Source organism: Echeneis naucrates, chromosome 3 (assembly GCF_900963305.1).
Source record: "Echeneis naucrates chromosome 3, fEcheNa1.1, whole genome shotgun sequence".
NCBI lineage: Eukaryota > Metazoa > Chordata > Actinopteri > Carangiformes > Echeneidae > Echeneis > Echeneis naucrates.
In genome coordinates this window covers 17,409,878-17,433,726 of record NC_042513.1, presented here as the reverse complement: position 1 = coordinate 17,433,726, position 23,849 = coordinate 17,409,878, and the positions used below count along the sequence as shown (strand labels likewise).

Genomic DNA, 23,849 nt, shown 5'->3' with positions numbered 1-23,849 from the left:
CATGTTACATTCTCATTTATTTATGTTGCTAACATTGGAAAATAAATAATGCAACTATGAGTTTCACTTCCTGACTTATCGCCTGACCTTTTTATTTCTTGCATATGGAGATAACTTCCTCTTTACCCCAGTGTAAAGAGTGTCTAATGCTTAAGATTTTGTTTGAGTAAGAACACACACCAAGTGTTCGTTTGACCAGTTACATTGTAGGTGGTATGTTAGCTTTTCTTAAAAATAACTTAATGATGTTAACCGATATTCAGATTATTCTCAACCACCCTGCTGAACTGAAAATATTGTATCTTTGGTCTGCTAAGAATATGATAAAACCACTGCACATACGTGTATTATGAATCACTTCCTGTTCAAATAAGAAATCGATGTCAACTACACTGTGACCATGTGATGCTGATGTGAAACTCCCTGCTCAACATGCAGAACGACGTGGGAACTGTATCATTGCATGAGGAACAGCGAGACACAATGTGGATTCTGCTTGCTCTCATCACATTTGGCTGCTTTTCTACAATACAGGCTGGTGGTGAGTCTTTTGATGTGTTTTTCACAAGTTTGTGCGTCTGAATTAGTGAAGTGGAAACCAGTTAATAAAGGATTCGCGTCATTGGAGCAACAGAAACAAGAAGTCAGTCACAAGCCATTTACCGTTAGAGAACTCTCACCAACACTAAAACTTAAGCAGGTCTCAAACAATTGCACAGGAAGTTTATTTCATATATGTGTTTCTGTGGTGAGAGGCATCACTTGCCCTAACTATTTATATACACCATCTGTTTTGTCTTTGCCTCTTTGACAGGGAACTGTATATATGTCCTGGATGAGTGTTTGCAAAATGATCATGAATGGACCAGGTAATTCTTTATCAGTAGATGCTAAGATGATTCTGTATTTCTTGCACTCCTCCTTTTGCACGCTAACATGTTCAACCTACAATACTGAATACATGTGATTTACCACGCTGCCTTAGGAATGCTGAGACAGCTTAAATGACTGAGCAGTCTATTCACCCAATCTACGACACTGTGAAGGTGTCTTATCCTGTCTTTGATCAAAGCTTTCTCTGTTTAGACCACAGTATGATGATGCGGTCAACATCATCAACCCACAAATAAAAATGAGTATAAACATTCATTTCATGTCAAGCTGAGTTTTGTGACATTTATGCCAACAGGTGTTATGAGGATAGAATTGCAACTTGTATATTGGGACGCCGACCTCTACCAAACTTCTATCGGATGATGGTGAACTCGTTGAAGGAAGTAAGGTTATATTTCTCTATAACTATTGTCATCTCAGTTGAATTTTAGAAGCAAATCTCTCCATCGTCTTCATGAAATCAATTTGAAACTTTGTATTCATTTAGCTTTTTTTTTCATACATAAACATGGTCAACTGCACAACGATGCAATGGCAACTTGGGGAGGTGGAAAAAAGGTACAATGAAAGAATAAAATAAAATTATAAAGATAATTAATGGAGGTGGGGCACCCCACTCCTGTTGCCGCTTTTTTCACTGTCCATAAGGTCTGTTGAGTATTTGACCCTTCTTTTTTCATGTGCACAGTCCATTTGTGTCGCTGTTAGTCCAGGGTCCCTGCTTTCTTTCCGAGATAAGTCAGTTTTTCCATCGAGTAAATGTCCTCAACAACACCCAGCCACTGTCCTGGGCTCGGAGGATCATTCCTCAGCCCGTTTCTCGTTATGGCCTTTTTACATGCCAAGATCAGTATTTTGAAAAGATACAGGTCCTTCTGGGGTCAAACCCAGGTACATTATCTGGGGGTCCCTGGGTGTCTCGTAGGAAACAAATTCTTCCAGAATCTGAACCACTCTGTCCCAGAACCCCTGCAGTTCCACACATGACCAGAAAACGTGTGACTGGCACTCATCTGCCCACATTGTCTCCAGCACTGCTGCTGCTCGCCTGGTTATCTGTTTTTGATGTGTGGTGTGAAGAAGCAAATTCAATTCTCCCATTCAAAATCTCTCCATATTTAGAGCTGGTGGTGGAGGTTTGCTGAGTTCTGCACATAGTGTGCCAATCACTCATGTTCAGTTCCAGTTCCCAATTTCGATTTCACATGTGTTGGTAAACCCCAGTGTGGACCATTTTTAAATATCTTCCTATATCTTATCATTTATTATTTTGTAGTTTATTACATATATTTTATAAAGTTTCTGACTAATAATCAGTCCCAAGTATTTTATGGATTTCGCTTTACACTTAAATTTCTGTCTCTGTCTGACTTTCGACCATACTCGTAGAAAATCTCCATGAGTTTAGGGAGTGTTAAGTTAGGATTCTAGAGATAGACAATAATGTCATCCGCAAAGAGTCCTATTACATGGTACAGTAGTTTTCCTTTGGATTGTTACATTTCATGTTTCACATTTTCATTACATATAATTTCAAGAACTTCTTTTCACTCATTAATGATTTTAATTGTGCGATGTCTTTTATAACATCCGTTCACTGTATGTATGTATTTATGGTTTTTAGGTTGAAATGGGTCCCACTGACTCACACAAGGTTCACATCCCATCCTCCGCTCTCCAGAGAAGCAGAACAGCTAAAGATACTGACAATGTGTTGGTGGTGATAACAGTGATCAACAGCGCTTACTTTAAGGTCAGTAGCCATGAAGGCACACAACTGGAGCTGCAGGACAGTAGACTTCTTAGCTGAGATGGGTTTACGTCAAGTGGCAACCCAGACTAGTCACTCATGAGCAGCCAGCTGAGTCAGCCCTCATGATCATTAGATGGAATGCACGTTTAAGGCTCTTCAACATTAGCTTCATTTTTTGTCTTTTCTGTGTCCATTTAGCCTTGATTCAAATTATGATTGAATGAACTTTATTGTCATTATACCAAAGTACAATGAATTTTGGTGTGGCTTCTCGCTCAGTAAATTAATACAATACAATATAAAGAGAGAGCGCTGGGTTTAAATTCCAATTATTAACATAATATTGACCACAGCTGAGATGAAGAGAAAGAAAAGTGGCTTAATTACGAAGGTTTTTGGACCTTCAAAAATATTCTGTTTTTAACAGTCACAGAATCACTCACTGCTTTCTTTGGTTTGGTGCCTAATTTTTGTCCCTGTGTATTTCAAACAGCTGACACACATGCCAATTGGCAATCATTTCCATAAAGCACACTGACAATCAGCCCTTGTGCTCGCTTCATGCTTTCTTACTTTAGGAAAGATTGACACTGGAGCTAATGGTGTTGCCAATCCTCATCTTCAAAGTTTCCCATTCTTTAACAATTTATCATCCACTTGACAATCTCAAAATATCAGCAACCAGCATCAGACCACTGAGGTTCAAATAATATGTGCTTACAGATCTTTACATTTTATGCAGGCGAAGGTCATCTTTTTTTGGGCTGATAAAGAAGATCTTCTGTTGACTCTCTTTCCTTTAATTTCTTCCTTTTGCTAATCTTTAAATGCGCACTTGGACTGAAATAGCAGCAAGTGTCAGATATGACCCAGCAATAGCCCCATAAAAGCATTTCATCTTTTTTATGTATTTCAAATGCTTGCAATGCTTTTATTTGGTTATTTGAAAAACAGTAAGTGTTGGTGAAGAGTTTAACTACAATTACACCTTATCACCAAACCTGCGCTGCCAGTTAGGAACCACCACAACATATTCCATAATCTGATTTACATCCAGTCAACCTCAACCCATTGCAGGTGGGCTCCCCTCAGAGTAAAGGAAGAACAGCACTGAAACCCAACCAGACTGAGCAAAGCCAGCACTCTCTTTTGGGACAAACAGTCCTGGTCGTGAAGGCAGGGAGCCAGGATGTGAATAGCCTTGAAGAGCCAATCAAAATAATCTTCAAACAGGACGGACAGGTAAGTCAACAAATCTAGCTAATCTTCCATACTTTTGGAAAATGATATCTCCTTTCTTCTGATGTCCATTCGTTTTTCATCATTTTTCAGGTGGAGAGTGGGATTTGTGTTTTTTGGAAGCAGATGTATAATGAAGCAGGTCGGATTTGCCGAATATCAGTATTTTTGCTTTTAAACAGTAAAGTAAATTCACAAATATCCTTTTTATTTTGTTGTGTAGGTAATTGGAGCACAGAAGGCTGTACCACAAGTCAGAATGGAACAGATTTTATTTGCAGCTGTGACCATCTGAGTTTCTTTGCTGTGCTTGTGGTAAAAAATCTATTCTAATCTATCTAATCTATCTATTAGCAGCATGCTCCTCTCAGTATCATGTTGCCCAACCCCAAACAGCATGAGAAAAAAGTGTGCTATTCTAAGACAGAACTGCACATTTCAGCACTTTGTCTTATATATCATGTTCCTTTGTTGCAGAACCCCAAATTATCAGTGGATAAAGCTCACTCCAGGAATCTTAGCTATATCACCTACATTGGTTCAGCGCTCTCCGTCTTTTTCACAGTCATCAGCTTCATCATCTATATATGTCTGCAGTGAGTTTTTTTTTCTTATTCTCAATTCATTAGGAAAACGTTTACAAGCCAATAAATCAAGTGGAAACAGGGCCATTTTCATTTACTTAATACAGACGCCCTCTGATGGTCTTTAGATAGAATGCAGTTTTAAGGCTCTACTCATTGGCTTCATTTGGCAGACCTTGAACCAATCTTTACTTTTACATGTAGTCTGTGATCAGTTTGTGTTAAGAGATGAAGTCAAATCATTGACAAAGAGAGATTTTTGGCAAAGACTATAAGTGCGTTTGTCAAACCTTTCAGTATTTTCAGTTTCCATGTTGCATGTTAACAGCAATCTTCATCTTTCAAGCTGAGAGTGTGAAGAATAGCTTTCTTCTTTGTTCTGTCAGTGTGGGGGTTTTGCAAAACCAAACCAATGCTCTCTCTCAAGCTCTATTTTTGTTCTTCACACAGATATTTCACAGATATGTCACCTTTCACATGTGCAAATGGCATATCTGATTTTACTGCTGTGTCCATGCAGCCTTTAGAGCAGCTATAAACGTCTTTGCCTTCTTAGGTCGACACAAACTAGTTCCAATGAAGGGAACCCCGCCTTTAAGCACATAGGGGACATTACATGGTACATTATTCAGTCAAGCACAGTCTGAACAAAATTCAGCAGGAAGGCAAATAAGGAGAAAGAGTGCAAAAAAATATATGGCTGTCCACATGACTGCTAGCACCATGTAAACGTGAAAGTACCAGTAGGATGTGCATCAGAATAGTAACGTTACTGTATCTGATGAATGGACATTGAAGAAGGATCACAATATAAGGTCCACTGTTTGTCTTCTAGATCCCGACGTCCAGAGAAAGCCATCAGTTTGCACATGCACCTGACCGGGGCACTGTTCTGCCTCCACCTCAGCTTTCTGCTGTGCAGCTTCTGGGTATGGATGCTTAAAGACAAGGAGGAGGATGGAGTTTGTCGCATTCTGGGACTTGTTCTGCACTGGTCCCTGTTGGCCACCCTCAGCTGGACAGCACTGGAGGGATTCCACCTTTACCTTCTACTCATCCGAGTCTTCAACATCTATGTGAGGAGATACCTGCTCAAACTCAGCTTGGTGGGATGGGGTAAGTGGAGCCTGGTTTGGACAGAATGAATTAGTTATCCTCCAATATATTGTTCATAAAACAGATAATGGGAATATTTACATCTGATTCACTTCAGCAATTAAGAAAAATGGGATATAATTGAAAATCTCTTGGAAAGCACGGTGGCATTGTGGTTAGCCCCACAACAAGAAGGTTGTGGGTTCGGTTCCCAGGCCGAGGGGCCTTTCTGTGCGGAGTTTGCATGTTCTCCTCGTGTTTACATGGGTTTCCTCCCACTGTCCAAAGACATCGTGTTTGGGGTAATTGGTGACTCTAAATTGTCTGCAGGTCTGAGTGTGTCTCTGTATGTTGACCCTCTGATGGACTGGCGACCTGTCCAGGGTGTACCCCGCCCTCAGTGTGACCTGGAAACCAATAAGCAGTAGAAGATGAATGAAGGAATTTAAGCACATTATATTAATATTACTGAAATAAATTCTATATATTTCTCATCTTCTGGCAGGTCTCCCTACAGTGACTGCAGTGATTTGTGCGATTTTTGGTGTGTATGGTAAACACAGTCTAAAACTGAAGGATGCTGAAAACCAAGATTCAGGAAGCCAGATGTAAGGACTCACTACTCACTGTTGAGATTTTAACATTTCTAGCAAATACATGATGTCATTTGCTGCTGCTGTATTCAAACTTTAAATTCTTGGCTTTATGTCTACTAACCCACAGATGCTGGATAAGCAGCCAGTTCCAACATGGGCCTGTAGTCAGCTACATCACTACCATGGCCTTCCCATGCCTGGTGGTCGTGTGTAACTCCTGCATGCTGGGGCTGGTGGTGTATAAACTCCAGGCCATACGGAGGCCGTTACAATACAGTGAAAGCAGCAGTGGGTGCAAGAAGATAGAGAAAGAGAAACGGATCAGGTTGTGGAAGGATTGTGCTATGGTGCTGGGCCTCAGCTGTGTGTTGGGGCTGGCTTGGGGGTTGGCGACCACCACCTACATCTCTCTCCCTGGGATCTATATATTCACTGTACTGAACTCTCTACAAGGTCCGTATGTGCTTGATCCTCATATATGATATGAACTACTTTTTTAATTGTGCACTGAAGAATTCATAGCCTTGTTGTCTTTCTCCTCAGGTTTATTTATGTTCCTGTGGTCCATGGCTTTGGTCTGCAAGTCCCAATCTGATAATAACTCCTCAATCAGGGACCGTTCTTCTCAGAATGTCATGATGACCAGTTTTAATAACTGATATTCATAGCAAAGACAAACATTGTATCCATTGCCTATATTAGGCGTTTATTCAGATTAAGATTTAAGTTAACAAACAATTACTTTTTTTCTGTAAATGTATTGAAGCAATGAGAAGAATTTTTTTTATTGTTGCTACAAATTATTATTCTTGTGCTTACATTTATGTCTAATATTAACCATTGTCAATGTTTTACTGAACATTGAAATAAAAGTGATGTAATATAACATGTCATTATTAAAAAGACAGCTTATATTTGTATTTAAGTGCGACTATAAAATAGCACATTAAAAACAATTGTTTCAAGAAATATGGCTTACTTCTATTTATTAAAACTCAAAACACATTTTTCACATTTGAGAATCAGCTTCATGAACTTTGCTAATGTGCAAAGAATGTTTCATGAAACAAATGAATAAGGTGGAAACAGTAAAGAGAAAAACAAGTCCACATTTTTAAAGAAGCAGTAAAGCTCCATTTATACAGGACCTCACTTAACATTTCATTTTAATCACTTCCTAGCTGACTTAACATGCAAGCATCAGTCGGTTACAATAACTCCTCGGGCTTCTGTTGTTTTGTAAATTACTTAATTTACTCTAGTGTCATAGTAAAGGGGAGGTGCAATTACCACAGCTGCTAATGTAACCGGCTCTCCATTTCTTCAGCAGTTAGCATTGTTACGATAATCTGCAACGAGTCTGTGGGGGAATATTCACACATTAAAGGTTACCAAAATTTAACATGAACGCTAGCTGCTCAATTTCAACATTTCCTGTAAATACAATTGTGAGTGGGACTTCCTCATCTTAAAGCATTGCCCCCATGAACCCTTTGGTCGCTCATGACAAGTAAACCATGGAACAGGTTCCAAAGGTTGTTCCTGGTTGTCTGTTACATTCCTTCAATTGTTTTAGTTGAATTTGATTCAATTGTTTGATGAAAAATCTCTTTGATTTGTTTTGTTAGGAATTTTGCTGTCTTCATTTAATTAAGTGGTTGATTGTCTGATTCAAGGCCTGAGTATTTTTCTTTTTAGCTAACTTTTTGACCAAGACAGAAAAAAATTGCTAATAAAATAAAAATATGACTAAAAAAACAAGACAGAACTAAATTTCATGAGAAAATGGAACAAACAGCATATAATTGTTTTGTTTGTAGTATTTCTAACAAGAAAAACAAAAGGCAGGGTAAATAAAGCTAAAAGTATGCACTTTGCACCACTTCTCGGACTATTATATACCAAGTAATTAATTACCAAGTGAGTGATCATAAATAGGAGTAATGGATAAATGAAATCGAACAACAGCCATTGATATAGTACTTTCTCTTTAAAATCTAATCAAATTTATTTATCTGCAACACTATGAAGGGGCGGGGCACGGTGGCTGGAAAAAAGGCTTCCCTGTTTAAACTACTGGAATCAATAAATGAGAGCAAGAAAAGACTTTATTCAGTTAGATCCTTAGGGGGGCAGAGTTATTCCCACCATCTCTGAGACAGGTACTGAAGAATGGGTAGAGTTTGTTTGTTTGTTTGCCAGCGCACTGGTCACTGCTGAGTCCCATTTAGTTTTCCCTTCAACTTCCACCTCGTAGTAGAATCTGCCAGAAGAGAAACTCTGCTTCGCTAAGACCATGACACACAATGAAAATCTCTCTGGATTGTCTGGGAGATTCCTCTGCACATCACTGTGGTTTACCTGCTTCCCGCAGTCAGACAGGGTGAGTTTAGGATGTGCGGTGTTGGGATCAAGTGTCATGTCTGCTGTATACTCCTCAGTTCTGCCTTAAACAGGTTTGCTGTCCCTCTTTCGATTGTTTCCTTAAGGCGTGCCACAGCTCTGGCCGCTGATCCCTCAAATGATGGCTGGTGAAGATGGACTTCTCTCCAATCCTTTGTGTTTAGAGAGGCATTTAGGGATGAAGAGTTTTGGAGGAAGTGGAGGGGACCAGCGCTTAAATGCTTCTGAGCCACTGCCTTTCTCTTCATCAGCTCTGAGATCCCCTGACCCAGCTGTTTGACAATCCCTCTGCAGATTTTGATGAAATTTCCTGTCTGTTTTTGATTTGCTCAATCAGCAGACAGGTCACAGAAAAGACATGCACGCCCTCTGCTGCCTCTCTGCTGCCTCCTGGCTGATATCTGTAGACCACCCTGTCTTCTCCAGCTCACACTCATATTTCAAAGGAACAGCATGGTCCGACTCAATACAAAACTGACACACACACACCTGGTCAGTCTTGCAGAACAGCTCCATGACTTCATTATGCTTTGTACATATTTTGTCTACCAAGTTATACAGTGGGCTGATGAGTCTCTTAAAGGCTGACACCGTTTGATGTCGCTGCAGAGGAGCTTCACAGTAAGAGCCCGCACACAACGAGCAGGGCTTGGGAGCCTTCAGTTTGATTCTGGTGCAGATGTCACAGGGGACGACTCCCGGTCTGGCAACCTCTGCAGCATTTTCTACAGCATGCTCCCTGAAATGAGCAACCATCTCTGATAAAAAAACATTAGCATGAAGTTCAGGGATTTTTTTCAAAAATCTTCTTGCACACAGGACATCGGCATTTTCTGTTGACCTTCCAGCTCTCAGTGATGCAGGCCTCGAAGAAATTTTGGCCACACTGAATATTGAACACAGGCAGATGGTGCAGATGAAGGTCTCCTCAGACAGCTTACATGCTGAGACGTGGAATAACAACAGATTATTCAACAGCATAGTTGAACACTTTATTAATGTTGAATCCTTATAATATGAGCTAAAGTTATTCGGAACAACTGCCCTCCAGAAATGTAAATTTTTCAGCTTTGTTATCTTATTTTCAGTCAAATCTAGAAGTCATTGTTTACTGTGGCTCAGATGTCACTGAAATGGCATGAAGGGGACTGTGTCTCCTATATTATATTATTTTGATATTATAAATATGATAGATATATACTTTATTTATTCCAAGGGAAATTCACTTACATGCATCACTCACACAACAGACAAACAATAAGACCTGCAGAGACATGCTGCCTCACCTTTGCACTGCAGTGTGCTTTACTTCCCAACATGACAAACAGCTCGTTTTTGTAGAGATTAGACAATGAAAGGTTTACAAAAAATATGCTAAGCAATGGAGAACTATATTGAAATGTATATTGATACTTGTGGCACATGAGACATTGTGCTAAAACAGCTGGTTAATATCCACACAGCTCCACTTTATTTCTTTATTTTCCAAATTATAAGCATGAAATTATATACTTTATTTCACTTACTTTGACAGCAATAAATTTGATATCATGGTATTGAGGCTAACAAGTTGATTACATCCAAATAAATTTACATTTTGCAATATCTTGGGAATTTTATTTTGTTTTTATATCATTTCCTGTCTGACACGGACTGTGACGTACCCGGAAATACAGGCGGGTCCGCTCGCTCTCTCCTGCTCTCCATCAGCCAGGAAAAAAAAAAAAAAAAAACAGACAGATCACAGACATGGACCCAAACACGACGATTCTGCGAGTCAAGCGAAAAAGGGGGACCGACCCGGCAGACACTTTGCTGCTGGCGTGTAAACGCATCCGTCCGGAAACGTCCCAGGGCTCGGCCGAAAGCGTACCAGAGCCCAGCGAGGCCGAGGTGGAGAACTCCGTCTTCAAACTCGTGGCGACCGTAGCGACTCAGGTGAGAGGCCGCAGGCTAACGTTAGCGCAAACCTGTGGCGAAAACGGGGGCAGTTAAACTATACCCGGGGCTTCGGGGTTCACACGGCATGTTAGTAAGCTTGACTGACTGCTGGCAGGTCGGGAAATAACGCGCCGTCCGCGCTCCTTGTTGTTGTTAGCATAGCATCGCGGCTAACCGTCGCCAACGTTTAGCTGGAGATCACCTTAGCTGAGCTATCGTTAGCTCGTCGGGATGCTGCTGGACGTTGTTGTGGTGTGTGGCGGGCCTCAGCTGCTTTGACTTCCAGCTGGAATCCCGTCTGCATAAACTATAATGTTATCTAAGTAGCAAAGCACAACCCCGATTAAAATGAATTGGCCAGTGTCCTCTGGTCTGCCTTTGTAGGTGAATGTCAATTTTCTGCCGCTAGGCAGATATGGGATGTGGATTGTGTTTCTGCATAATGGGACATTTTGTGAGAAGTAGTCCGTGATGCTGTTAGTACAGGGGCGGATCTCTGGGGGCCATGGGGGAGGGGGGTGGGTGCCCCACCAACTGTAGGGAGGGTATGAAAGTAAAAACTATCAAAACAAACATAGTCTGGGTGATGTGATGTTTTTGATATATCTTTTGGTGCACTGAAGAGTCTCACTGCTCTCTCATCACCAGGATGCTCCTGTGCAGACGCAGGTCCAACACGCTCTGGCTCGTCCTCGCACTGCCCATGCACTGAGGCCCTCTGCGGCCAGTGCTCAAAGGATCACTGGGGACCTGCGCAGCACCAAGTGGAGCACTCGGCGGGAGGAACGCTACAGGATACTGTCCAGCCACCGTACAGGGCTGTCGGGTCCAACCGAGCCACAAAGCCCCCAGACGGATGCTCCTGAGAAGGCAGGAGACCCAGAGAAAGATCAGGACAAGTGTTGGGGTCTTGGTGAAATCCAGGTTGTTGATATTGTACATGAGGATGAAGAGGAGCAGAACAAATCGTCAGCCAAGGTGAGTCACATGGGTCTGCAGCCAAGTAGAGCTAAGTTTAGTTTTTTTTTTGTTTGTTTGTTTAATTTACATGTATTTACCGTAATTTCCGGATTATAAGATGCTACCTTTTTTCACACGCTTTGAACTCTGCAGCTTAAACAACTATGCAGCTAATTTATGGATTTTTACGGGTAACGAGCTTCATGCCGCCAATACATTTAGCATCACATCAGACCAATGAACTTACCCAACAGGTCACAGTGGACCAATAAAATTGTTCGCATTAAATTAAACACACCCGCACTAAATCTTTCAGATCTATCATTTATTTTGTGCTTCATGCACACACCCTTATAGAAAACACACAAAGGAATACATATGATGCAGCTTTAAAGTTAAAGTCGATCGATCTGGCGACAAGGCGAAATCTTTCTGTGTAACATATTTCCTGCCATCTGCCATTTCTTCCTATATTTCCAACACCTGTGATTTATAAATAAGTGCGGCCTATATATGTGCAAAACTGTTTTCCTTTTTAAATTTAGTGGGTGTGGCTTATATTCAGGTGCACTCTACAGTCCGAAAATTACAATAAATGGTCTATTTGGCAGCGGTGCAAAGTGTTGGGGAGAAAATATGTTTTCACTATTTAAAGGTCAACAAAGGTGGGCAAGAGTTTGCCCACTAGTTTTGAGGTCTCACAGATGCTGTGCATTTACTGTCTTTATATATATATATTTTTATTTTTTTTTTATTTATATGTTAAGTGATTCTCTGGTTCTGTCCTTCTGAAGATGTTGCCCTCAGACCCGGAGGTCATCCTGTGTAACAATACAAAGCTGCTGCGGGAACGTCTGAGCATATCTGGAGAGAGACTCGGGGAAGAGCACCGGGAGCAGGATGAGGACTACGTCTATGATCTCTATTACCAGGAAAGGACCACGCCAGGCTGGATCCAGGACATCCTGTCTGTCAGGGCCTACGCCGATGAGGGAGAACTGGTGTGTGTGGATGGATGGACAGGCGGATGAATGAGTGCTGAAACCGGAGTGAGTGAATGAAGACATGGGTGAAATAGAGTGTAGACTTGGGGAAAGCCAGGGGTCAGAGTTAATTCCCATTTTGTGTTAACAGTAATATCTTTATTTGGATAATTCAACAGCAGACAGTTTTCTTCTATATTTATCCAAACAGAGTGAATAAACCAAACACAAGGTCAAGCTAAGTCGTGGTTGGGATCTAACACAGTGCCATCAATGCCATGAGTTTGTTTCTCTGCATGCCACAGTAATACGTTGAGACAAAAAACAGAAGTAAAGCGTGTTTTTGTTATTTGGGTGAATAGTTTTGGCCAAGTCTAACATAAAAAGCAATGGAAACTGTGACATGTCTCACTGCCTCCTTGTTTTAGTCTGAATACATATCCATTAGAGGTGATAGCATGTTACATTCATTCATCTTCTACCACGGGTCGCGGGGTTGCTGGAGCCAATCCCAGCTCACATTGAGCGAGGGCAGCTTTGCATTTGCATAGCTAATTTGTGCTCATGGCTAAAAGTTATTAGATTTTATATTTGGTCAATTGTATTATGAACAATTTTTCTAAAGTCACCTAAGATGAGGCTTTTTGATAAAGACATTGTTGTTGCTGTCTCAGGTGCCTGACCTCATTGTTCATGAAGAAGAGGTGTATGAAGACGAGGATGATGAAAATGAGGAGGGAAACTGGAGGAATGACTATCCAGATGAGGAAAGTGACGCAGACAGCGACAGAGAGGAACGCTACGGCGGTAAGTGTTTATTCACATGGTTGTTCCAGTCGTCCTAGGTAAAAGTGTGACCTTTTCTTATACATGATGCTCTGGGCTCCCAGTTAACACACATCCATGTATGTCACACTCAAGTGCTATCAAATATTTTCAAATAACCATGAGATCCAAACATATCTTTTCTCTGATTGAATAATTTGGAATCACAGGCAGATCAAAGTCATTAATTTCTTTCTTTTCCATCCGTTCAAACAAACACAAAGAATGAATAGCAGCGTTCTAAAAGTGTATGGCTGCATGCCTAAAATCAAGAGCTCCAGCAGCCTCTCTAAACAGGAGACACAGGCGAGAATAAGCATCAATCATGTTCAGCTACGCCAACGTCCAATAATCACATTCATTCATTCCACCGCTTATCCATTTCTGGTTTTCGGAGGTAATCTCTGGACGGGTCACCAATCCATTTCATGTGCATATTTCATTAAGATAAGTAATAATAGTATACCACATAAAATATTCATTGTAACACAAGCATTTGTTTCCGGTCAGAGAATTTCTCTCTGACTTCACTTAGTAATAGCCAGCTTTTTATCAGACTGTCCAATCACAGTGGACCCTGTCCCCAGCCCTTGCTCATCATTGATCAGCTGATTTGCTCCCTGTGGCTGCAGGCTACTGGGAGGAGGAGCACTCATATAGCCGGAGGAGCTGGGAGCGCTATCAGAGGGAGGTACTGCATGAGCTGGGCTGCCCTGGTGAAGATGAAGACGATGAAGATGACGATGGAGACAAATACAGTTCTGATTGATCCCCCCCACAACCCACACCTGTCAGTGGATCTTTTCAGCCCTCTCTGCAGTAAACAGCCTACTCCATAGACCTCTGTGTAGCTGAGAGTGGAATGAAACAACCGCTAGGCTGGTACATGAAATGAACACACAACACAAACAATTAATCAAAAATGTAGCAATTTCTGGAGTTTGTTTAGCATCAGGTTCCTAGCTCAAAGTAAATGTAACAAGGCTCTTTATTTTCAAAAAGTTGGATTTAATGTGCCAAAGTATCACACTGACACCAACTCGCAACACAACTAAAATGCTGACACAACGCAACCTCGCACCTTTTTTCAGTGAGAAACCAATCTGTTTTCTACACAGACTTTTACGGTGTAGGTATTTCTTCCAGAGGGATCCAGTGTTTAGTTTTTTTTTGTTTGTTTGTTTTGTTTTGTTTTGTTTTTTTAATGTGCTGGAGTGAATTTGTGCGTGGGTGTTAGTCCAAAGTGAATGCGTGTTAGAAATATTGCACGTTAGTGTGATATATCTCGTATGCTTTGTGCTGTTAACTATGTTAGTGAGAAGTCTTGGGCCGTGCGGTTGCAATTTGGGGTGTTTGCATTATGTGCATGATTTTGTGTGCGTGCGGCTGGGTGGTTGTGTGTATTGTACGTATACTCGTGTATTAGATTTTTGCATAATGTGAAAGCGTGGTGATTCTTTTGTGTGTGTGGTTTAGCAATTCCCATTGAAGTTCTTGAATGCTTGTTGAATTAAATTTTTGTAAATATGTAGATGTGTATAAAAGTAAAGCTTTCAAAATAAACCAAAAACAGATCAGAGTTCTCTTTTCTTCAGCCCTCAGTATCATGAATTGATTAAATCGTTAATTATTATAATACACTCAAGATAATTTGAGATTAAAAATATATTCTAACAATTAATTCTTCATGCATAGTAGGCAGCACACTGACTCACAGTGGAGGAGGGCAACTTAAAATCTAAGTGCAGACTGCGTAAATATGTAAGTTATATCTAATATATAGTGTAGAAGCTTCTGATATCTGACTGGCCCATCGTGTACAAACTTACCTGACAATAATATCTGTTTAGTCCCATAAATTCATGGCGTATATCAAAGTCGTCACATGGGTTAGCAATATTCCGCCCTCTGATCATCGCTGTGATTGTGAACTATTGCGCAATAACATGCATCACTCCTGCACCTTTATTTACCTGATTCTTATCAGAATATTCTGCACAAATGGTTAATATTTCCTCTTATTTACTTCTCATGGCACACTCACCCACCTAATTCTCTCTCACTTTGTACTTAATGTGGTTAGGCCTATTTATTAAAAAAAAATAAAATAAAAAAATCATTCTGATCTATATTTTATGAGTGTACATATGTAATATTTAAATTTTGCCCTTCCTGACATGTCAAGTGTCCTGAGTAACAACGAGCCACACATTTTGTTACTGTGTGGATGGAGCAGCAGTGCTCCTGTTTAGGTCTTTGCATCAAGTTCTCTCCTGAGCTAAAGTAGTGTAATGACAGACAGTCTGTAGATCATCAACGCTCCTCCAACTATCTCTGGACTCATTTGGGTCTAAATGCTGACATATGGATCTCACGCCATCTGATCGATCTGTATGTCATGTATAGAGAACTCCCACTGAGCCTGGGAAGTTTTTTTGGGCCTTTAAAACTCTTGTTCTCCTGAGCAGTCCTCTGACAATTCGATCTGAGCGTAATGGGCTCGTCCTTGCTGATATCATTTTCAGAGCGCAGGGTTACAAACTGATGATCTCAATCTCCCACATAATCTGCTCAGGAGCAGGTTGGCTGTTCATAAATGATAACAGCGACATATCAACAGTGGAACAGTGGTTACCAAGAAGGTGGTAGGTCTTTCTGTGCTGAGTTCAGCATGTTCTCCTGTGTCTTCGTGGGTTTCCTCCCACCGTCCAAAGACATCACGTTTGGGTTAATTGGTGACTAAATTGAGTAGGTATGGCTGTGAGCGGTTTTTGGTCTCTGTTTGTCTCTGTGTGTTGGCCCTGTCCAGGGTGTCCCTCACCCTCACCCCATGTGGTCTCCGGGTGCTGGGATTGGCTCCAGATAGTCATTAATTCAAACCTGCTGCCTCGTTTCATGCTTCATTTTGGAATCTTTTCGAACATCCCTTCCCTTGATACTAAGCAGTTACCTTATGATTGTACAGAATCATCACAATAAAAAGAAAAACATTTGGTACACTGTAGTTTATTATGCACCTTATGTCACATGGCACTTGTGTACATGATGTTCGCTCAGAGCACTGGACAAGGGAGACCCGTGCCGAAGTGCGTCGTTAAGGCCACTACGGCAGAAATTAAAGATGAAATATAGATTCTGGGATCCAATTTGCATGAGATGTCAATGTCTGCTGAGGTCTTGTAGACAGTTCCTAATTGATTTAGTGGCATTAAGTATAAAGCGAATAAACAGAACAGGAAGTTTCCAGCTTCCTACAATGCTAGACAGAGATGACTCCACTGACACCAAACCCACCTCTGCCAAAACCCGCCAATATTGTGTTATAATAATATCAACATAGAGCCACACAATACAAAGAACAGAAGAACAGAAAAGCAACGACAGGATGGTGAATCCATATATTTACATAGCAGCAGACCAAAAGGAAAAGAAAGCAAAACATTTTCTTCCCTTTTTCCTTCAAATCATTGACAGATGGTTTATGGTACATTAATCAGCACCCCTTCACATATTTTCAATTCCAATAACTTAAATGATAAACTTATAACTTATATCATAAAATGCACTTGAATCCTCCTCAGGTCCCTGTGAATCTTTAAACAGCGCCTGTAAAATCAGACAGACACATGCCACTCTACAAACCGAGGAGGTAAATCATTTTTAGTGAAGGTGATTAAAAAGTCTGTTGAAGAAATTTTCTTTTTCTAATAATATTCATGATATACAGCATAACTTTACTGATTCAGCTTAAGTTTTAAACACCTTGGATGTCTTTGAAATCCAGGAATAGTCTACAAACAAATATGTGCATCTGTGTTGTAAACAAGTCAGTGAGGACTGAGAGCTTTAGAGAGTGTAAAGTTCAGTCGCAGTCATAAATCCAGATTCCCTTTTCCTGTTCCTTTTATGTGTGCTGTGATCTTCCAGGATGCAGCGACTGCTTGGTAAAGTGTCTGAGGTGCTCTGGACGCTATTCACTCTTGTCCAACTCTGTCAGGACACAATAGCAGGTGTACTGGGTGAAGTGAGTCAGAGATTCTGCAGGAAGAGACGACAACGTGTTGTTGAGAGAGGGCAAGGAATGTGTTGAACTGAAAAAGCATGGCCTTTTAGTGCCAGGTGTGCGCTGAACTCACGCAGCAGCTTTGTGATGACAGGTGGTCGTTTGGACTCTGGTAGATGGACACCCAGGAAGTAGACAGGAACACCAGACAGGGCGATGGCAATGCCAATCAGAGAGTTGAGCGTGTCGCTGTAGAGAGGCACTGCCACCAGGAAAACAGCACACATACAGAACACCACCGGGTACAGCAGAGTCAGCTGCCAGGAAAGAAATCACAAGAGAATGAGCTGGAAATACAGAAAGACCTCATTTAAAGGCCCCATGTTGTCTAAATGTGGTGGCATAGTGGTTGGCACTGTTGCCTCACAGAAGAGGGTCGTGGGTCATAGACCTCATTTAAAGGCCCCATATAGTCTAAATGCAGTCTTTGGTTATAAATCAGGTTCTGTATATAAGTTGAGGTATCAAAGGTCTCAGTCCTATGAAAAATTCTCACTGTCCGTATTCACAAACTGAGTCTTAAAACCAGCCGCCGGGACTTCTGGGTCTTTGTGGGTCTCAGACCGAGCCGAGAGTCCCACCCGCCTGGACCCATCATCCAACGTGGGAGGATTCCTGTCAGGAGAGGATGAGAGCCTCTCTTCTGAGTGGCTGACTGACCCAGATGTGCTCGATGTAAAACCGCACTGAGATGGTTTTTAGTACTTATATGAGCACTTCAGATAAAACACAATGTAAAATATGGGACCTTTAAAAAGGCTTTGCTTAATTAAAAATATCAGCATCTGCTAAAGAATAGATATTCATGCAAAATGCATTTGGTTTTTGGGAACCTCCAGATGGACTGTTTTCGCTGTTGCCTGCCGGGAAATATAACTGAATCAAAGCTTGGCCAGCGAGACTGTGCACAGCTTCTATCCACAAGCCATGTGGCTTTACAAGCAGCTAAGCACCGTGAACATGATACATGCGGACCAAATTACCTTTTCAATTATTGTATACATGTATTGCGTGCCCTATTTTAGCACTTGCATAGGTTTCCCTTTTTCAACTCATTGCTAAAACCTTATTGTTCTTGTTTTACTTTTTAAAAGACTGTCCACCTGTTCGTTTTCTCTGATCTGTTGCAAATTGACAAACATGATTTCTCTCCTCTTTATCTATTGTATGTGTTTGTACAAAGGTGTGTGTGTATATATATATATATAGAATACGCACAAATAGACTTGGCTGTAATGAAAATAATAAGTTTCAACTTGAGGTTTTTGTCAAGTACATGTCCCAGACACAGCTAAATGGATAAAGATGAATGGATGCCAGTGGATCACACATTGAATAACCATGGTCACTGTGTGTAAATGGTCGCACCTTGAGCGGTCTGGGCCTGTCAGGCTCCTTCCAGCGCAGGTAAATCTGACCGGCAATGGACAGACCCATGAAGAACCAGTAGCTGAAGCTGTAGTAGTTGATGAGCTGGAAGACGTCCTCCACTGTCAGGTAGATCAGCGACATGACACACTGGACAGTGACCAGAGGAACAAAATGGGGGTGGGAACAGTTCAACAAGCAGCCAGATACTTTCAGTTCCGTTCATCAAATTTGGATTTTTACTTATGATAGGAGTTTCTAATCGGGTAATGCAGAGAAGGAAACGAGCAGAGTTACAAGGCCCTGATCTTACAGGATCCTGCAAATGAAACTAATCCAAGTTCATACATTAAAGATGAGAGCAGGGACCGGAGTGAATCTCTCTATGTGGATCATGGACAGAGCGTCTGGAAGGTGACCCTCACGGGAGCCCACAAAGAACAACCTGGATAGAACACGCATTAATTAAAAGTCGTAAAGCTCCAGACAAAGGACTAGTCTCAGGATTTTTAAGCTGTCACAATTACCACAAAGAAACTAGTGCAGATTTCGGTGTGTGTTTTCTACCTGGAGGCAGCGATAATGGAGGCGTTGAGACCTCCATAGCAAGACAGAGCCACAGCTATGGGGATGGTCCAGCTCATCACACCGAGAGTATGATCTGCAAAAGTCTGAAACGGGCACATGAACTGGATGAACTCACACACACACAGACTCATAAATCATCTTTCAACAGAGTGCCTCACTCACCACTGCCACTGCATCGCTGGCAAGTATAGCACCAACATCCAGAACGGCGTAGTAGGCCACGTTGGTGAGGATGTAGATGATGGTGACAATGGGCATAGAGATAGCGATGGCCAAGGGAAGGTTCCTGGGACAGCGGGACATTGGATCATGACCAGGCAGACTCAAGTGTTCTGACTTCCTCTGGAAATAAAGGGGGGAATTACCTTTCAGGGTTTTTGATCTCCTCAGTGACAAAATTGAGGGTGTCCCAACCGGAGTAAGAGAAGAGGGCAGAGTAGAGCGCCAGAGCGATGTCACCTGGGTGTGTGGACGATCCCTGAAAGGACCATTCAAAATGGGCAGTGTAACCTAAGACACATAAAGGAACAGTCAGGGATATGTTACTGCAGCCTGAAATGGGACACAGCTATTGGTAAAAGAGATTTCAAGTTTTCAGTAAATATATTGCACTTTAAACCGGTCAAGTGTCATCGCTTGCGTCAATGCTACTGGTTCTACTGCGCATGTGTGAGTCTACACTTGTGTTTCAATTAGTGTAACGGATAATTTGAAATTGCAAAGACGGACTCAAAAATATGAAATTCTTGAAAAACAGAAATGGTGTAAAAGCAATATGCTCACATCAGGGGCTTTTTCAGCTACTCTGCAAAGGAGTAAATTGGCAACGCCCAACAGTTACATGACATCCAAAAACACCGTGGCATGGTTGGGGAGGAAGCAGGGCTATTTTCACTTGACAGCAGCCATCATCACGTGCATCATGTGGTCTCATTTGCAGGGGATCCAATGAACATCACTCACCAGACTTGCAAGCCCACATTCAGCTGTTCACTCACCCTTGCACAACTTGACGATGCCAGTGGTGATGATGACGATGAGGGCCGCCACCTTAGCGTAGGTGAAAATGTCCTGCACGCGGGTGCCCCACTTCACGTAGGCAGAGTTGATGAACGTCAGCAGGCCTTTGGAGAGAAGAAGGTTTCAGACATGGTCTTATTGTTGAGTCCGCTCCTGCAGGAGCAGGTAGCAGACATGAAACAGCAGAGGGACAGAGTGTGCACTGTGAACTTACATAGGCACGCCGCTGCGATGAGCCTGGCTGCTAAGTATGGCGGCTCACACGTTGGGAAGAGTGGCTGCACCAGGTAGTTTGCAAATGTAATGGCTATGACTGCCTGGCTGGTGGGTTCAATGATCAACAAGGACGTCCACAGACGAATAAACGCGATGAAGCCACCAAAGGACTCCAGGATGTAGGCATACGATGCCCCAGATTTGGTGATGGTTGTGCCCAGTTCAGCGTAGCACAGGGCCCCCACCACAGAGAACAGGCCCCCAATAACCCAAATGATGAGCGACAGCCCGTAAGAAGCGCTGTAGATCAGCACGCCCTTAGGCGAGACGAAGATGCCAGAGCCGATCATGTTTCCTACAATCAAGCTGACTCCGTTGAGCAACGAGATCTCCTTCTTCAGCTGCATGCTCTCTTTGGGTTCCTCCAAAAGCCCGGAGGAGGGGCTAGCACTGCCATTGGACTTCTTGGATTCCTCGCCTTGAGCCATGGCACAGATGACTTGGGGCTGAACCAGCAGGAGCAGAGGACTGGCTATGGACAGGCAAGTCCTGGTCCCTATCCGGCAGCCTCTGGAACAATCTGTGCAAAACATCCAGATGTGCAAAGTGTAATGGGTATTTGGCCACTAATGGGGGAAACACCCGGAACAGAAAGGTCAGGGCTTGAGCTGAGGGCAACAGGGAAGACGGGGAACTTTTGGGTGAGCCGATAACAGGGAGGGCAGTGACAGCAGAAACAAAAACCACAGAGCATAGAAGAGATACACAACAACCTGAGGCGATGGGCAGGGCTAATGTCTCCTTCTTTTCTACACATTGTGCCATTATATTCTGATAGGACTGTGTGGAGACAGTAAATAGGACATGCTATAATAATACTTCAACAGGGAGTCACCTGCTCAGGGCTTTTGTGCCCACATGGACACCAAACCATCGACTATTGTGTCGCACAATTTCATTGTTTCTAAATGCCTTTTTCAAGTCATGTTACTCTTCTGTTGTTCATATGTGTAAATCCACCTCCATCTTTTGATTTCTGCCACAGCCAAACCAAATCAACCCCCCCCCCTTCCTGCCCACACCTCCACCCTTTGTGACCCAGAGGAAACTGTCCATCTGTCCTTTACAACAGAAAGAAAGCCCCGACGGGTCACACACAACTCTGCAATCCAAACTGTCCCCTCATTTCCATAATCAGAGTAAAACGAATTCAGGCTCTTGGTGTCAGTGATGTCTGACAGCTGAAAGATTTTCTTTGTGAGCACCGTTTTGGTGAGCCACAGGGCCATAACTAAATCTTGGTATCTGGGTAACATGGCTGTAAACCTGACCCTAACCCTAACACTGCTGCCACAGTGAGCTGCGGCTAGTGTGCGTGTGAGGCGCACACTTCAGTTCAACCATGGTCTTCGTCACCACAACACCTGTTTACCTGGCGATAACGGACCATCCAATAAGTCAAAAGACGGCCGAACAGAAGTGGTGCTTTTTGTCTGGTGCCTGACTCAAGCCACCTCAGCATGGAGCTAGAAGTATTGTGTGTCTTTGTGTGTCTGTAAACCCGTGAAATGTGTCAAACGTTATGCATCTTGGTTAATGAGCCTGAAGGTGAAACGTATGTGTGATCTACAGCGAGAGCTGTAACACAGAAAGGTCTAAGATGCTCTTCGTGTGATTGTGATGTCCCGGGTTGGAATTTGACTGACGACCTTTGGCAAATGCCATCACCTCTTTCTTCCTCCAATGCAGACGGCAAATATCTTTTTCTTTCTTTTTGGCTTTATTTTTGTAAGCATAAACAGTGACACCTTAGAAAAGCTGATAGAAAAAAGGGTCCTCATAAGCTGCAGCATTAACTTTGAAAAGCCAGCCAGGTTTTTTTTTTTTTTTTTACACCAACTTCCGTATTACTGCACGGACCCGTCTATTTCCTGGGACAGTGTCGGCTGTATGAAGACACATAGCAGCAGCCTAATAATAAATAAGGGCATTAAGACCTCTCAGCGTTTCCTCACTGAAGCACGCTGTCTAAAGGACCACACTTCCGCTTTTACCTTTCACAATAAAGCCAACAATTCTTATTCTTATCAGTAATTATCGCAACCGGTGTAGAAATATTTTTGTGTGTTCTGTCAGACTTCAGCACAACAGAAGCTTAAAGGGAGGATTAAATGTCTGTAAGAAAAGCTCCCATAACAGGGGCTAAACAGGGAGAGCTCAAAGGAAGCCGGTCATGTGATAACAAAACAAGGACGGTTCACACAGGATGCGGCAATCCTGACACTGAAATATTTTCCTGAGCCTGCTGTAACAAATGAAAACACCACTGTCCGGCAGAACTGGCTCATCTTAGACGAGGGTTTGTTTTTCATCTGCCCAGCATCCCAAATCAAACAAACAAACGAACAAACACAAATATCATTTCCACCTGTCATGAATACAAAGACGCTCAGAAACACAGCATGGGGTCAGACAGGACTCATCCCCGGAGCTGTCTCCACCAGCCCGGGCTGCGGCGGCACCGTGATCCCAGTCGGTCTTACCTCCCGGTGAGGCTCCTTCCTGGATGATGACGGTCCGCTCACTGACACCGGCCGCACCGGCACCCAACTGGCTGCTGCCGCTCCTGGCGTCATGTGACTCTCACAAGCCACAGCCACTCTACGTGTGTTACGGTAACACTGGAAAACAACAACAACAACAACAACAACAACAACTCAAGAAAAACTAACATTTCTGCTGTCGAAGAGCAGACAACAAATAAACAACAGCAAAGCAGGACCCTTTAGATTTCACACTTTGGTCTCCATACAAGGAGGATGCTTATTATTATTCTTACCATCATCAGCAACAATAATCATTTTGAACTGGAGTGTAAATAGTGTCTGCATACATGTCTGTTTAATCCTATACAGATATACACAAAGCATCATCATAAATGTCTATAGGCCAGGCATATATGTCGATATATGATGTAAGAATTTTAATAAAGTTTTCAAATCATAATTAAGAGTTACTTCTGAAGTAAACCCTGAATTATGATTGTTGTACTAGCAAAGTGTTGGTATTGTCAGATTCCACTAATAAGTATCTCTCTATTACATAAAACAGACACAAACATAATAACAGTCCCATGAGACCGCCACCAAGCTTGACACAGTGCTGCAGATATGTAATTAGAGTGGCCCTGCTAAGAGCAAAGGGCAGAGAAGACGGGCTTTTGGCCATCAACGAGTGACCTATGCCATTGTTCACACACAGAGGTCAAAACTGGAGTTTGTTAAAGGACAATATACAGAAATTTCCTTTAAAGTACTCGAC

At 42.2% G+C, this 23,849-nt stretch overlaps 3 protein-coding genes and 1 pseudogene across 5 annotated transcripts; 2 read left to right on the top strand and 2 right to left on the bottom strand.

The window, feature by feature from the left end:
* The first annotated feature begins 418 nt into the window (after window positions 1-418).
* On the top strand, window positions 419-7,002 carry LOC115040815 (adhesion G-protein coupled receptor G5-like). The gene is made up of 12 exons (XM_029497864.1): window positions 419-541; window positions 815-869; window positions 1,190-1,277; window positions 2,519-2,647; window positions 3,725-3,889; window positions 3,980-4,028; window positions 4,110-4,201; window positions 4,364-4,482; window positions 5,306-5,586; window positions 6,071-6,173; window positions 6,289-6,614; window positions 6,705-7,002. The coding sequence occupies exons 1-12, from the start codon at window positions 433-435 to the stop codon at window positions 6,818-6,820; spliced, it is 1,632 nt and encodes a 543-aa protein (XP_029353724.1). The 5' UTR covers window positions 419-432; the 3' UTR covers window positions 6,821-7,002.
* A 1,283-nt stretch (window positions 7,003-8,285) lies between these two features.
* LOC115041213 (zinc-binding protein A33-like) lies at window positions 8,286-9,545 on the bottom strand (annotated as a pseudogene).
* A 709-nt stretch (window positions 9,546-10,254) lies between these two features.
* Window positions 10,255-14,842, top strand: LOC115040820 (probable RNA polymerase II nuclear localization protein SLC7A6OS). The gene is made up of 5 exons (XM_029497873.1): window positions 10,255-10,502; window positions 11,154-11,483; window positions 12,260-12,466; window positions 13,123-13,255; window positions 13,906-14,842. Exons 1-5 carry the CDS (start codon window positions 10,314-10,316, stop codon window positions 14,040-14,042), a joined length of 996 nt encoding a protein of 331 aa, XP_029353733.1. The 5' UTR covers window positions 10,255-10,313; the 3' UTR covers window positions 14,043-14,842.
* A 1,537-nt stretch (window positions 14,843-16,379) lies between these two features.
* Window positions 16,380-23,142, bottom strand: LOC115040816 (Y+L amino acid transporter 2). 3 transcript variants are annotated; one of them, XM_029497866.1, is made up of 10 exons: window positions 23,072-23,142; window positions 20,527-21,108; window positions 20,291-20,416; window positions 19,658-19,802; window positions 19,455-19,578; window positions 19,272-19,375; window positions 19,053-19,149; window positions 18,705-18,854; window positions 17,410-17,593; window positions 16,380-17,311 (listed from the first exon to the last, which is right to left on the bottom strand). In XM_029497866.1, the coding sequence occupies exons 2-10, from the start codon at window positions 21,014-21,016 to the stop codon at window positions 17,244-17,246; spliced, it is 1,488 nt and encodes a 495-aa protein (XP_029353726.1). In that variant the 5' UTR covers window positions 21,017-21,108; window positions 23,072-23,142; the 3' UTR covers window positions 16,380-17,243. The 3 variants fall into 3 exon arrangements, with proteins under 3 accessions (XP_029353726.1, XP_029353725.1, XP_029353727.1); XM_029497865.1 differs by lacking the exon at window positions 23,072-23,142 and having other exon boundaries at window positions 20,527-21,236; XM_029497867.1 differs by lacking the exons at window positions 16,380-17,311; window positions 23,072-23,142 and having other exon boundaries at window positions 17,461-17,593; window positions 18,705-18,826; window positions 20,527-21,236.
* Between the last annotated feature and the right edge of the window lie 707 nt (window positions 23,143-23,849).

Coding starts and splice junctions, on each gene's coding strand:
- LOC115040815 (XM_029497864.1), top strand. CDS start 433: ATGCAGAACGACGTGGGAACTGTATCATTGCATGAGGAACAGCGAGAC. Junction 870..1,189: donor AATGATCATGAATGGACCAG/GTAATTCTTTAT, acceptor TTATGCCAACAG/GTGTTATGAGGATAGAATTG. Junction 5,587..6,070: donor ACTCAGCTTGGTGGGATGGG/GTAAGTGGAGCC, acceptor ATCTTCTGGCAG/GTCTCCCTACAGTGACTGCA.
- LOC115040820 (XM_029497873.1), top strand. CDS start 10,314: ATGGACCCAAACACGACGATTCTGCGAGTCAAGCGAAAAAGGGGGACC. Junction 11,484..12,259: donor AGAACAAATCGTCAGCCAAG/GTGAGTCACATG, acceptor GTCCTTCTGAAG/ATGTTGCCCTCAGACCCGGA. Junction 12,467..13,122: donor ACGCCGATGAGGGAGAACTG/GTGTGTGTGGAT, acceptor TTGCTGTCTCAG/GTGCCTGACCTCATTGTTCA.
- LOC115040816 (XM_029497865.1), bottom strand. CDS start 21,121: ATGTTTTGCACAGATTGTTCCAGAGGCTGCCGGATAGGGACCAGGACT. Junction 19,579..19,657: donor GAGATCAAAAACCCTGAAAG/GTAATTCCCCCC, acceptor CCGCTGTCCCAG/GAACCTTCCCTTGGCCATCG. Junction 19,376..19,454: donor CCAGCGATGCAGTGGCAGTG/GTGAGTGAGGCA, acceptor TGCCCGTTTCAG/ACTTTTGCAGATCATACTCT.